The sequence below is a fragment of the Emydura macquarii genome, unplaced genomic scaffold, assembly GCF_026122565.2.
Source record: "Emydura macquarii macquarii isolate MOO-44397 ecotype Brisbane River unplaced genomic scaffold, CSIRO-AGI_Emac_v2 contig_1551, whole genome shotgun sequence".
Classification (NCBI taxonomy): domain Eukaryota; kingdom Metazoa; phylum Chordata; order Testudines; family Chelidae; genus Emydura; species Emydura macquarii.
The window spans coordinates 19,936,895-19,950,150 of NW_027131688.1; the positions used below are offsets into that span (position 1 = coordinate 19,936,895).

The 13,256-nt window shown below is 43.0% G+C and overlaps 1 protein-coding gene across 5 annotated transcripts in view; it reads right to left on the reverse strand.

The window, feature by feature from the left end:
- MARK3 (microtubule affinity regulating kinase 3) overlaps positions 1 to 13,256 on the reverse strand; it is a 96,135-nt gene that overhangs the window by 19,906 nt on the left and 62,973 nt on the right. For all 5 annotated transcript variants that reach the window (XM_067555013.1, XM_067555010.1, XM_067555012.1 and 2 more), the window contains 2 exons: positions 6,351 to 6,504; positions 4,324 to 4,541 (listed from right to left, as the gene is read on the reverse strand). In XM_067555013.1, the coding sequence (XP_067411114.1) occupies positions 4,324 to 4,541; positions 6,351 to 6,504 (372 nt within the window). The remainder of the gene's footprint in view (positions 1 to 4,323; positions 4,542 to 6,350; positions 6,505 to 13,256) is intronic.

Consider the following 13,256-nt stretch of genomic DNA (forward strand, 5'->3'; position numbering starts at 1 on the left):
TTTTCAGAACTGTACACTTGAATCCAAGGTCTCATTTAAAACAAAATGTCTAGTACTTGCTGTTGCAAACTTTAAAAACTTACACTGGTCATAAGCTGACATAGTCATGTGCTCAAGCCTGCCAATAGCCTGAAATAACAGCTCTAAATGTGAACAGTCACCATTCATCTGAACAGGGTGTTAATGTTTATTATTCTTAGGCTTAAAAGTTAACACTGCATTAACTTACTGAACATTTTCGGCAAAACAGCCAGCTGTTAGTGCACTGGAGATAGAAAAATCCACCGCATGAGGAAAGATGAAAAATTGAAGGACAGTGTAAAAAGTAGAATTTAACATCAAATTGAACAGTAATTTGTGAACAAATTACATTATTCATTTCCATATTTAATTCACTATGAAACAATTTTTAATTTATTTGAAGCTGCTGGAGGAACCTCTAGTCTGCTGCACTCGATTGCTACAGAAACCAGAGGTCTTGCTTCAGAATTTGGGGTACGTTTGCTGCAGAGTAAACACTGCATGCTGTATGGTGTACATTTTATGGCACAATAATTTAGTAACTCAGTGGTTCACAGCTTTTTTTTTTTTTTTTTTGGAGGCCCCATGTGTTAGAATCACAGTGGAGCCTCTGCCCCCCGCCCCCCCTTTTTAGCTCCTCCTGTCAGCATGGGTAGTGTCTACACTAAAACACAACAGTGACACAGCTGCAGTGCTGTAGCTGTGCCACTGCAGCTTTTTAAGTGAGAATACCCTAAGCTTAACTTAAAACTAAACATCAATAGTAAAAATTACACACTAAGCTAAGACACTGACTTCTTCGAGAGAGCAAGTTCAGGTCCAGTGGATCCACAGAAGTTCACATCTGGGTCTGCTGTCATGGTGGATGGAGCTGAGGTGGCAGAGGGCACCACCTCCTCTTTTATAGGCACACCCAGAGAACATGGAGGAATGCAGGGGGAACCAGGAGGAGTGAGTGAGCTCTCTGAGAGAACATTCTTGTAGCAGTGCCCATCACCTGAGCTGCACCCATCAGTGCATCCCATGAGTGGGAATTTGCAGAGTACACTTGAAGGTGGTGGTTACATATTTCTGGGAGCAAGGAGCGTCCTCTGATGCCACCAAAGGCTGAGCTGAGCACCATGAATGCACAGAAGAGAAGCTTGGGCTAACAGCTACTGCAGCTGCACTAGATGAGTGAGCTGCACGTGCAGTCAGCTACATTAGGAGACACAACAGAGGAAGGAGGGAAGGTGAGTGGTTTCCAGGGATTACTTGCTGGTTTATCTGAAGATGTCACAGCACATTTGCAGCAAGTCTTTAAGAGCTAGGGTCCTGAATCCGCTTCCATCCACTATAATTGTCGTCCTCTGACCCACCATCCTAAACTATTCTGAAGGCCCTCTAAGCTGGGAAACAGCAATAAGGTATACATTTGGAAATATCAAACAATTATTGTGGCAGAATTCTGTTGCTGCAAAGCTTTCTTTTTGAGATTTTAATTGAGCAGACTATATATTAGTTTCCAGCAACTTTTAAAAAGAAAATAAATTTACAGGTACTTTGCTAGTGGAACTAATCTGCATTCTTACTGCATAGTTGTTCGATTTGCAGAGCTATCTGACTTGCAAGAGTCTGCATGCTCGATCAGCTTTAGAAGCACAGCTTCTAAGTTTCCTAAACCAACACACACTAATTAGCTGCACACATACGCACAATACTTGCCTTGAAGTGTATACTTGCAGATTTAGAAAATAGTCTGCTGTACAAGCTTAGTATGCAATTGCTTAATAGCCCTAACAGTTAAATAAGTGTTATACTTTTTCAAGATCATACATTAGTCCTCAACAAGGTCTATGCCCATACCAAGTTTCAAGGTTCTGCCATTTTGTGGTAACTTGGTTTAAAAAAAAAAAAAAAGTGGTTAATTTTTTTATTTTTAAAAAAAGGAAAGTTCTCATTGGATTATCAATTTCAGGTTTCATGCTGTCAGTGAGACAGGATGGAACTTCTGGACCTGAAGAATTTCTGGCATTCAGAGTGGTAGGTCAATACAAAACAACCCATTTTCTTCAGGCTGCATGCCAACTATCAAAGCCCTTAAGTTTTCTAACCAATTCCTGAACTGTGTGGGAAGTAACAGCTTCCCATATACATCAGTTATAAAAATGAACTATAAAAATGGCTATGCAAGAACTCCTATTGCGTTGGAAAACTTACATTTAAGCATTAAATTAAGCATAGTTAAGCATTAAAAGAATCAGAAACTATAACTCTGCCCTTTTGTGTGTTGTTATAATGCTGTTTCTGATTATATAATCACAATATTTCCTTAGTACCACTGTTTGGTTCAGTGTGCAAATTGGACCTTTTACCATGAACAAAACAGGCGTTCCATAGAGCTACGTGTCACTATAGCCCAAATTTTGATTTCAATTACAAGAGGATAGATCTGGAAACCACTGGAATAAAGCCACTGATGTCAGGATCTAGCTGGTGTAACAGAGCAAGCCAAAATACCAAAGGATGAAGCACTGAGGCTATAATGCAAAAGTCCTGAAAAAAGGGCAGTAATACTGAATGCGGAGCAAAAACATACTACCACCAAACAAATATTACGGGAGTGAAGGCTAGCGGAAGGACAAAACCAATTTAAGGGCTCTAACATTGCGTAACAAGGTAACCCAGAGCAGCAAGAGAGAAAAACAATTAACAGGAAGCTTAACATTGATCAGCAAGTAGGGGGTTGTGCGTGGGAGGAGAGGCAAATCAAAAGAATGAACCACAGCTGAAGAGAAGGCAAAAGGAGGCGATCCCTCTTACAAGAAGAGATCATTGCCAGACGATAGCTGAGAACGACTTGGCTGGAAGGTTATAGGAACTGAGGAAGTGGCTATTGGTGGTACACAGCCAGTTAAAGTCTTCTGCGAAGCTACTTTTTGGCCTCAGGACTAAAAAGGTTTGAACTAGGGAAAATAACGGGGTTAAAAAAAGAATTAGACAATTTCATGGAGGATAGGTCCAACAATGGCTATTAGCCAGGATAGGCAGGAATTGCTGTTTGTCAGAAGCTGGGAATTGTTGACGGGATGGTATCATTTGATGATTACCTATTCTATTCATTCCCTCTGAAGCACCTGGCATTGGCCCTGTCGAAAGAAAGGATACTGGACTAGATGGACCATTGGTCTGACCCAAAATGACTGTTCCTATATTCTAAATTCTGCCATTTCTAATATTGGGACCATGGAATCCAAGTGCAATAATCTTGCTAGGATGACATCTTTAAAGAAACGTACATCATCCCAAGCCGTATAATGGCTGAAGAGATTTTGTTGATACTTTAAAAAATTCCCCATGTAGGGAAGATTTCTGTGCAGAAGCTGAACATTCCATAAAGTCTGAGTTTGTGAAAACACACTTATTATGAAAACAGTTTTCCAACCTTAGTTATAAAGGTGGCAATCAAGCAAAATGTTCAGCTCTACATAGACAAGTTAGTCTGGGAACAGAGCAAAGATAGCTGATATGTGCTGAAGGAAGGAAAAACCCCAGCTCTCTAGTAACTTACCAGTTGAAGGTTCTGGAAGTTATTGTGGGAGAGTTTCACTTAAACTAATCAGCTCAATACACTGCAGCAGCAAAATCAGAAAATACAATGCCATCATTTTAAGAGGACTCAAGTTCCAAAGCTGAGAACTATGTTTAAGCAAAAACTAGGTTCAAGTCAGTCTTTGGGCAAAAAAAAAAAAGCAGCCTTTAAAGCTACAGCTGTTTGGTAATATGTTAATTACTGGACAGAGGGTCCCTGGAGTAATCTGTATAATTGCATTTTTAAAATGTGTTAAGGAGTGCCTAGTGCAAAGTACAGATAATCCTTTTGATCAATGTATAAGATAGGATACGAGATATTAAAGTTTTGGCAGGGATTCCTTTTTTTGGGAGGAGGAAAATCAAGAGCACGCTGAGATTTCAGAGATCACCTATGACCCATACTATCTGCTCCATAAGATAACCTCTTTTGCCTTTTCTTGCCTTAGATTTATTAAAAATGTACCTCTACAACTGTTGTTGGTTCCTATCCTAATAAACTATTTCAGAAATGGCAATAGGCAAAAGAACTAAGTTCCTGGGCAGGTGACTGAAGCAAACGGAATAAAACTGAGTGTATGAGATACCTACATTTGCTCCTGGGGAATGAAGTGAGATGAAGATAAAAGTATTAAAAAACAAATAAACCAAAAAATCATTGGATTGAGTGACTTTCACCTACTCAAAGTGTTTCATGTTCATATGCTTTAAGGAATAAATGCTTCCACTTACACTGGGGACAGCAGAACTTTTCTTACGTTCAGGAATATCAGCCTTATTTGGATTGTTAGCATTTCCAAGCATGGGGCTAGCTGGAGCAACTCCTCTTCCCCCAACAGCACTGCTGCTAGATTTCCTTGACTGAATTCCATCTTCTTTCAGGTCACTGTCTGTAGTGCTAGTCTGGCTTCTTTTTGGATATGCCACTACTGGAGGGATAGATGGTCCAGCTAAAAAACAAAAGATTTTTTTTCTCAAATGTGGAAGCTATTAAGTTTGTTATTCATTATGCAAGTAAATTTACATGCACATATCTTAAAAGTCAAAATAACTGAATCCTAGAGGTCTGAGGACCAAAGAAATAAAGCTCATACTACAAGTTTCTACAAAGCAGGGGACTGGCTCATTAAATTTAAAACAAAACTTCATCCATGTACATGCTAAAGACATTCTGAAGACTACGGCATAAAAACTTTTCCAAAGTTTTGAATTTTATTAACCTGTCATCCATTTTTTTAAAATGTCTTAAAATAAAGTTGAGTTCCTCAAAAACAAAGTCAATTTTTTTAATTAAACAATTTTGAGATTTAAACCACTTCTTTAAGCTCCCTTTAAGACAAATTTTCAAAGATACAGAATTTGTATACATTTTCTCCAGTAAGGACAGGTGAATATAAAACTATTTAAATTCTTTAGTTGAAGATGTTCCTCAGATTTTAATGTAAGAAAGATTTGGTGTCAAACACTCTGAAAGGTCCCCTTAAGGTTCTTACCTTGTTTGGCTTGGCTCCAGAAGTTCAACATTTGAACAATGCCTATTGTACTTTTTTAGTAATTAATTCTCTTTTACTTTCGGTGTCAGGCCAAATCTTTGGCTCCGCTTTATCCCCTTTCTTGCTACTGGCACAATGAGTTGGAAAGCTAGTCTAGAGCAGCCAGCTAGGGATTTCCCTTGGGCAAGGGATCTCTGATTGCATAAAGTTGGCATGGCAGATTCTATGTCACCTGTTTGGTGGAATGGCACATGCGGGCAATTATTGTTGGCACACAGCCGACTGTAATTTGTGCTGTAGACACCCACGTCTGCAGAATTAGGAAGAATGGCAGAAAGCTGTTCTGGTACACCTGAGGATCAGGCAAAATGTTCAGTAGCTCAACTATTTGTACAAATAAATACCTTCCCAGCTATTAAAAAGTAAGGAGTTGAGATGTGCATGTTATTTAGAAAATCAGCCTTCCCTTCCTCTCCCGACACACTTTAACGGGGACAAAAATAAAGGCAAAGCCATTAAAATGTTTTGGTTGCTTTTTTCAAACAAAACTAACCAATCTGGATTCTATATATGAGAAAATTTAACAAAAGACAATGTAATCCAAGACGACTTAGGGAGAGGAAAGTGACCTCTTCTGCTTGCAAATAACTCTCGTAGTATATTCAGGTCCAAAGTAGATTTCCTTTGTGATGTAATGTGTAGGTAGAGAGATTTATAAGATATTTAGTGAACTCTATATGGCTGTTCTGCATACTCAAGAGGCAGAATAGTTCTAAGTTTGGCTGGAGTCACTGGTACTCTTTAAAATCTAGACCTCTGCAGGGCATTCAAAAGACATCCCCCCAAAGGAAACAAGAAGAAATACTGACGGACAGACAGAGGTCCAAGTTCTTTTAGACAAAGGCTGACCTGTTAGTGTCAAAAGGAAACAAAAGCTGTATGGCCATAATGGAAGTGGGGGATGCACTTTATACTGAACAAGAGAACTTGCAAGATGATGTTTAACTTGTGTAGCAAGACTTTCCTAGGATGGCCCCGCAGGCCGGAGAAAATATTGCCATATTAATAGAATAAGGTGGTTCACTCAGTACACCTTTAGAAGGTATCACTGAGGAGGTCGTAAGTATGTAAAACAGTCAATCACTAGACTGTAAATTACCAGACCATAAGTAAGATGGTCAATTTTAAAAGGTGGAGACTTTAAAGAAATATCCAACATCTTATAGTAGATGTGTGTTGTCATCACACTGAAACAGGGTCACTCACCATGATCGCTGTACCGTCGCTGTTTTTGGCTGGAAGATATGCTTCTCTGCACTTTGTGATGAGGTGATTGTCCAGTGCTATTGTTGAGATCACTACTTGGCCTAACTTTAGCAAGTGAAAGATTGCTGCTGGAGCTCGAATCACTAGCATCCAACTAAGAGAAGATTAAAAAATGAGGTTCAATCAAAATGAACTTAACAGTGTCCAGAGATTCTGAATGTAAACTTAAGTAAGCAAAATTTCAAAATATTATCATACTAAAATGTTCCTTAAAAGTACACTAGTTAGACCCAGTTCTGTGCCTGGAGGACCAGTAAAAACATGAGTAGTGTTCTATTCATTTTTCACTCAACCGTTGTTAAATAAGTAACCAAATCTATACAAAGTTACGTTAGCTATACAAAACATTGCACAGTTTGAGTTATTTCTGAAATGTTAGGAACATTTTATGAAAAAGTTATTTTGCTGAGAAACAAGTTTCTTCTAACCTCTTCCTTAAGGATAAGGGTGGGGAGAGAAGAGGGCGTTTGCTTCTCAACAGTTTGCTTCAGTTTCCAGTTACTTTGGGGTAAGGACTACGTTCTAATGTCTATACAGAGAGTGCCTAGCACACTTTTGGTGCTACAATAAAAAAATAGATACCTTTTTAAGGTAATTTTTGTTTAAAAGGTAACCAGCATATATGATGGGCTATAGTGTTGAAACCAAAGTTTGGTGTTTTAGCCCACAATAAAGTTATTGCCTTTCAGCCAGAAAGCACCCAAGTTATTATACTGCCATATTGTCCCCATCCACCCCTCACTCTGACTGGCAACTGCCCTTACATCTCTTCTTATTGTGTCAAAGCTCTTCCTCTACCTCGGTGGGTCCAGTGCTTCCTTCTAGCAGTAGGTCAGGGAACTGCTTCACCTTTTAGTGTTCTTCCACCCTCTAGTGGTGGGGGAGGGTAATACAGCCTCTCTAAGATGGCCACTTCCTGCTGGCTCCTGGTCCTGTCTCTGGTTCTCACAGGCCCTTGCCTCCTTGATGGGGCTCTTGCTCCTCCAGTGAACGGCCAGTAAAAGGGGAGTAGGGGGGGCAGGTCCCACCCTCCACTCCGGGCCCCAATCCAGGGACCCTACAAGTAGCAGCCTCACGCTGTGGCTTCAGGAAAGCTACTAGCTTTCCTGGGTTACTTCCCTGTGCCCCTTGACTTACTGTCTATACCCTGCTCAGACAGGAGTTCTTCCTGACCTCCTTGACAGGGAAGGCTCTTGACCCCTGACAGCGCCACTGGGTGTGGTAGTGCCCAAACCAAATGTCCAGTTCAATCTTTCCCTTCTGGCAGGGTCTCTTCCCTTAAGCCTCCAGGTGCCCTGCCCTGCCCTCTCTCCCCCAGTCTTTGTACCTGCAGGCTCCAGGTGTTTTAATTAACCTGGAGTAACCCCTGCTCAGCTACCAGGGGAAAAGGGACTTGCTGAGCCTGGGGCTGATATACTGGCCTTCTAGCACTCTCCGGTAGCCATCTACTCTGACCCTGTCACAATATATATTCTCACATTACCCCAACCAGTCATACTGTCTACTCATTCTTTTTTTAAAAAAAGGAGTCCCCACACTTTCGTCCCACTAAAGCACTATATTATAAGACTAATTACATTGTTTTTAATATATGGGGGTTAGGCAAGGTGAGACAGGGTTGGAAGAAGATCAGAAGTAGAATCTGCCATGTTTGTGATAGACATTCAAAAGGTCTGTGCAAATAGATGTGTATCCTCACTGTCCTGTTAATCTATATAATAAGATTTCAGGATCGTCACTCTGACTAGAAGGTCTGTTGATTCAATGTGAAGCAATGAAAACAGCTACAAGGATAGCTGAGATTTTTTTCTGTTTCGAATATCATTAGGTTCAATCATCACTGGGATTCAAGGTTTATTATTGTCCAATTTTTAAGTTCTCAGCCATTTCAACTTTTACTAAATTATACCTGTGCGACACCATGGTATTTATCTATATCATGCCAAGCATCTTACACCATTGTGAGAAGAGGTAACTAAACCAATCACCATCCTTATTCTACAGCTAATTTGCATGAAACAATTTCATTGGTTGCATGAGGGAGATGGCACAGATGGTGGATTATTTGGCCCAACTGCCAAACCCAAGCAACAGCAACAGGCTTGCAGTTATTAGTGAGAAATAAATGGCTGTGCAAATCAGAACTCAGCTGGAGTGTAAGGAATAGCAGAATTCAGATTGTGTGTATATTCCCAGGTTGGTAACTATTCTTTCACTCTGAGAATCTATCTTTGGTATAATTTTAATCAGAACTGCTGATGCCATGAGGCACATTAAAAATGTTTTGAGAAAAATGCATCTACATTAAAGTTAACAATGACAACACAGATAAGCAGTTTAGTAATGCTTTTTTGTTGAACTACAGTCACAAGGTTCATATAACATACTTACTAAATCAAGGAAAAGGAATCTGATATGCTAAATTGTGTTTAGGTTAATTTTCTCCACTATAGCAGGTTTCTAGCTATTTTTAAAACAGAGGTCACCTGGCAGTGACTGCTACAATTAAGGCTGCAAAACAGATATAATCCCATTTACAGAAGCTTCCCACTTTCAAATAATTCTCCTTTCTGCACTGAAACGTTCAGTGCTTGTTCACTACAGATGGTAAAGGGTTTTCTTGTTTTTCAGCTCTGAGTTCCACAAAGATGAAGAAAACTGTTACTAATCTTTTGTAACTGTTGTTCTTTGAGATATGTTGCTCATGTCCATTCCATGCGAAGTGTATGTGTGCCGCATGCAACACTGCCAGAGATTTCTCTCTCGGTGGTATCTGTTGGATCGGCTCTAATGCCCCCTGGAGCCACGTGCTTATGTGCCAGTATAAAGAGCGCCACCAGCCCCACACCCTCTCAGTTCCTTCTTGCTGTTTAACTCTGACAGAGGAGTAGGAGGGTGGGTCATGGAACACACCTCGAAGAACAACAGTTAAAAAAGGTTAGTAACCATTTTTAGTTCTTCGAATGCTTGCTCATGTCTATTCCACACCAGGTGATTCACAAGCAGTGCCCCAGGAAGTGGGCTCAGAGTTCATGGACACGCTGACTGCAACACTGCTCTTCCGAAATTGGCGTCAGCATGGTCCTGTTGGGTAATGGCATAGTGGGATGCGAAGGTATGCTCTGATGACCAGGTCGCAGCTCTGATATCCTAGATTGGGACCTGTGCAAGGAACATTGCTGACAACAGCTTTTGTGGAGTGAATGGTTATGATGGCCAAAGGCAGGACATTTGCCTGCTCATAGCAAGCCTGGATACAGGCAGTTATCCAAAACAAGATCCTCTGGGCTGACACAGGTAGCCCTCTCATTCTTTCCACTATTGCGACGAAGAGCTGCGTGGATTTGTGGAAGGGTTGAGTCCTCTAAAAAAGAAGACAACAGCACGCCTAATGTCCAACAAGTGAAGCCATTGTTCCTTAGAGTTCTTGTGAGGTTTTGGGAAGAAGACTGGCAAGAAAATGATCTGATTGTTATGGAACTGTGACACCACCTTTGGCAGGAAGGCCAGGTGTGGGCACAGTTGAACCTTGTTCTTGATAAACACCATGTAGGGTGATTCTGATGTACAGGCCTTGATCTCAGAGATCCTTCTAGCTGAGGTGATTCTTGGAAGGTAGACTTCCTGGTGGCAGAGGAGTAGTAAGGAGCATGATATTAACAGCTTAAAGGGGAGGTTCTGAGAGCTTCAACAGAACCAGGTATAGGTCCCATAAGGGGGATCGGCTCACAGACCTGAGGACAGAGCTTTTTCAGGCCCATCTCATAGAAGAACATTGCCCTGCCGTTCACTGGAAGTTGGAAGGCTTACGTGATTGCCAAATGCACCTTAACAGATGAGAGGGGCATGCCCTGCTGATTTAGGTGGAGCAAATAGTCCAAGATAGCCTGAAGGAAGCGCAAAATGGAGAAAGAGCACATTCAGAAGACCAACAAGAGAAGCGCTTCCACTTGGCCAAGTAGGTAGCCCTGGTGGAGAGCTTTCTACTGCCTAGCAAGATCTGCTGAACCTGTTCAGAGCAGGCCCTTTTCTTCAGGGTTCAGCCATACAGCATCTTTGCAGTTAGATGCAGGGAGGCAAAGTTTGGGTGAAGCAACCAACTGTAATCTTGTGAAACCAAATCCAGACAGAGTGAGAGCGAGAGTGACGTTGCCACCAAAAGATCTAGGAGCATGCCAAACCAAAGCTGGCATGGCTATGCTGGGGCTATCAGAATTACTCTTACCTTGTCCTGTTTGATTTTTAGGAGGACCTTGTGATCCAAGAAGATTGGGGGAAAGCGCAAAGTAGCTGATAAGGAAGGCATCGGTGATTGAGCCCGAGGGCTATGCCTGCACAGCAAACAAAACTGATGGCATTTCCTGTTCTGTCTGGTAGTGAACAGGTCCACCTGGGGAGGCCCCCACCTTTGGAAGATGAATCTGCCTCCAGGTGAAGGGACCACTTGTGTTGAGAGGAGAAGGAGATGATTCGCAAATATGTCCCAGACTCCTAGGAGATTTCATGCCTCGAGATGAATGAAGTGTTCTGCGCAGAAGTCCCACAGATGGATGGCCTCCTGACACAAGGCCGAAGATTGAATCACTCCCTGCTTGTTGATGTAAAACATGGATACAGTATTATCCGTCAGACCTTACACCACCTCACCTGAGATCTGAGGAAGGAATGCTTGGTATGGTAAATGTCCTGATGTTTATGGGCAGGGCAAGTTCTTGGGACCAGAGGCCCTGATTCCTGAGATTGTTGAGGTGGGTTCTCCACTATAGGTCTGATGTTTCTGAGATTACGACTATCAACTGCTGAAGGGTAACAAAGGGCACCCCTATAATAACTGATCTCAGGTCTTTCCACCAGTCCAGGGAGGCGAGGACCACAGGAAGGATCGTGGGCACTGAGTCAAGGTGGTCTCTGCTTGGGGAGTATACTGACACTAGCCACATCTGGAGGGGTCTGAGTGGGGCCCTTGCATACTGAACTATATAAGTACATGCCACCACATGCCCCAGCAGCTTGAGGCAAACCCGAGCTTTTGTGATTGGGTGGACCATGAGCTCGGGTATGAGGTCTGACATGGTCTGGAATCAGGCCTTTGGCAGGAAGGCCCTGGCTTGGGTCGAGTTGAGCACTGCCCCAATAAATTCTATTCTCTGGACCAGAGTTGACATCTGCTCATTTATCAGGAGGCCCAACTCAGAAGATGGCTCAGACTGTGCTGATACTGTTCTGTATTTGAGCCTGCAATCGACCTTTGATCAGCCAGTCATCAAAGTATGGGTAAACCTGTACGCCTCGCCACCTGAGAAAGGCTGCAACGACAGTCATAAAACTTTGTAAAAACCTTGGTGGGCTGCTGATAGGCTGAAGAGAAGGGCAGTGAATTGATAGTGAGATTGATGCACTATAAATTTGAGAAATCTTCTGTGTCCATAGAAAACAGAAATGTGAAAATTTGAGTCCTTGAAGTCGACGGTGGCGTACCAGTCTCTTGAATCCAGGGAGGGAATGATGGACATCAGGGAGACCATGCAAAACCTCTGTTTCTTGAGATATCTGTTGAGGCGACACAGGTCCAGAATTGGCCGGAGCACCCCTTTGGCCTTTGAGATTAGGGAATACCGGGAGTAAAATCCCTTCCCTCTTAAGTCTTGAGGAAATTCCTCCACAGTCCACTGGATGAGGAGTGGCTCGTGAGAAGGGTCCATGAAGAGGGACAGGGTTAGGGAGTGGGAGAGAGGGGTGGATAAAATCTGAAGGGTTTATCCGATTGTCAGTGTACTCCAGACCCAATGGTCCGATGTTATGAATAACCATGCCAGGCTGAAGAGCAACAGACTGTCCAAAATAAAAGGGGAGGTGGACCTAAAATGGTGACTAGTACAGCGCCCTCAGGTGCACCTTCAAAAGACCAACTTGGGCCCTCTGGAGTATCTCTGACACCCTGACTAGAAGGCTGAGGTGGATGGGAGTACTGGCGCAGCTTATAAACTCTCCCTTTTCTTTTGTAGGGCTCCTGCCTTGGAGGTGCTGAGAAGTGAGGAGGCTGCTGGGGCCTTATGTGCTTCATGGAAGCAGATGATGCGTAAAGGCCTAAGAATCATAATGCGGCCCTTGAGCCCTTCAAGCCACGAAGTTTCGTGTCCGTCTGCTCTGAGAAAAATGAGGAGCCTTTGAAGGGGAGGTTCTGAATGGACTGCTGGGACCTCGTGAGGAAGGCCGGAAGACTGGAGCCATGAGCAACGCCTCATGGTGACTGCAGAGACCACTGTCCTGACTGCTGAGTTGGCAGCGGTCCAAGCGCTGCCTGGAGAGAGGTCCTGGCCACATTCTTACTCTCTCCCAAGAGGGCAGTGAACTCTGGCCTCAAATCTTGGTGCAGGGAGTCTGAACTTAGTCAGGGAGTCCCACAGATTAAAATCAATCTCCCAGAAATGCTTGCTGGTTGGAGATACGTAGTTGAAGGCTACCATTCAATAAACCTTTCTTCTGAAAGGTACTAGGGTTGGTGCCAGAGTCAGGATTCAATGCCAAGATGGAAGGAGCAGCAGCCCGCCTCTCAGAAACCACCCAGTAAGAGCAATGGGCGGTAGGACCCGGTACTGGGGAAAACCTCCAGGGGTTCCAGTGAGGTCACTGCATTGGCCAGTGACCCTCTGGCCAAATGCCAGTCAGGTGACCAGCACCAAAGTTCAGTGGTGCGTATGCTTGGTACCTGTGATGGGCTTTAGGCGGTATGTAAGTTTCCCCTTTGTACTCTGAAGAGGAGTCTTCTCTCTGCAACCATGGTGGGGTGGTACCTACTTCAGCCTCCACATGGTGCTGTGGGACCGGGGACGCATTGGTGATCGG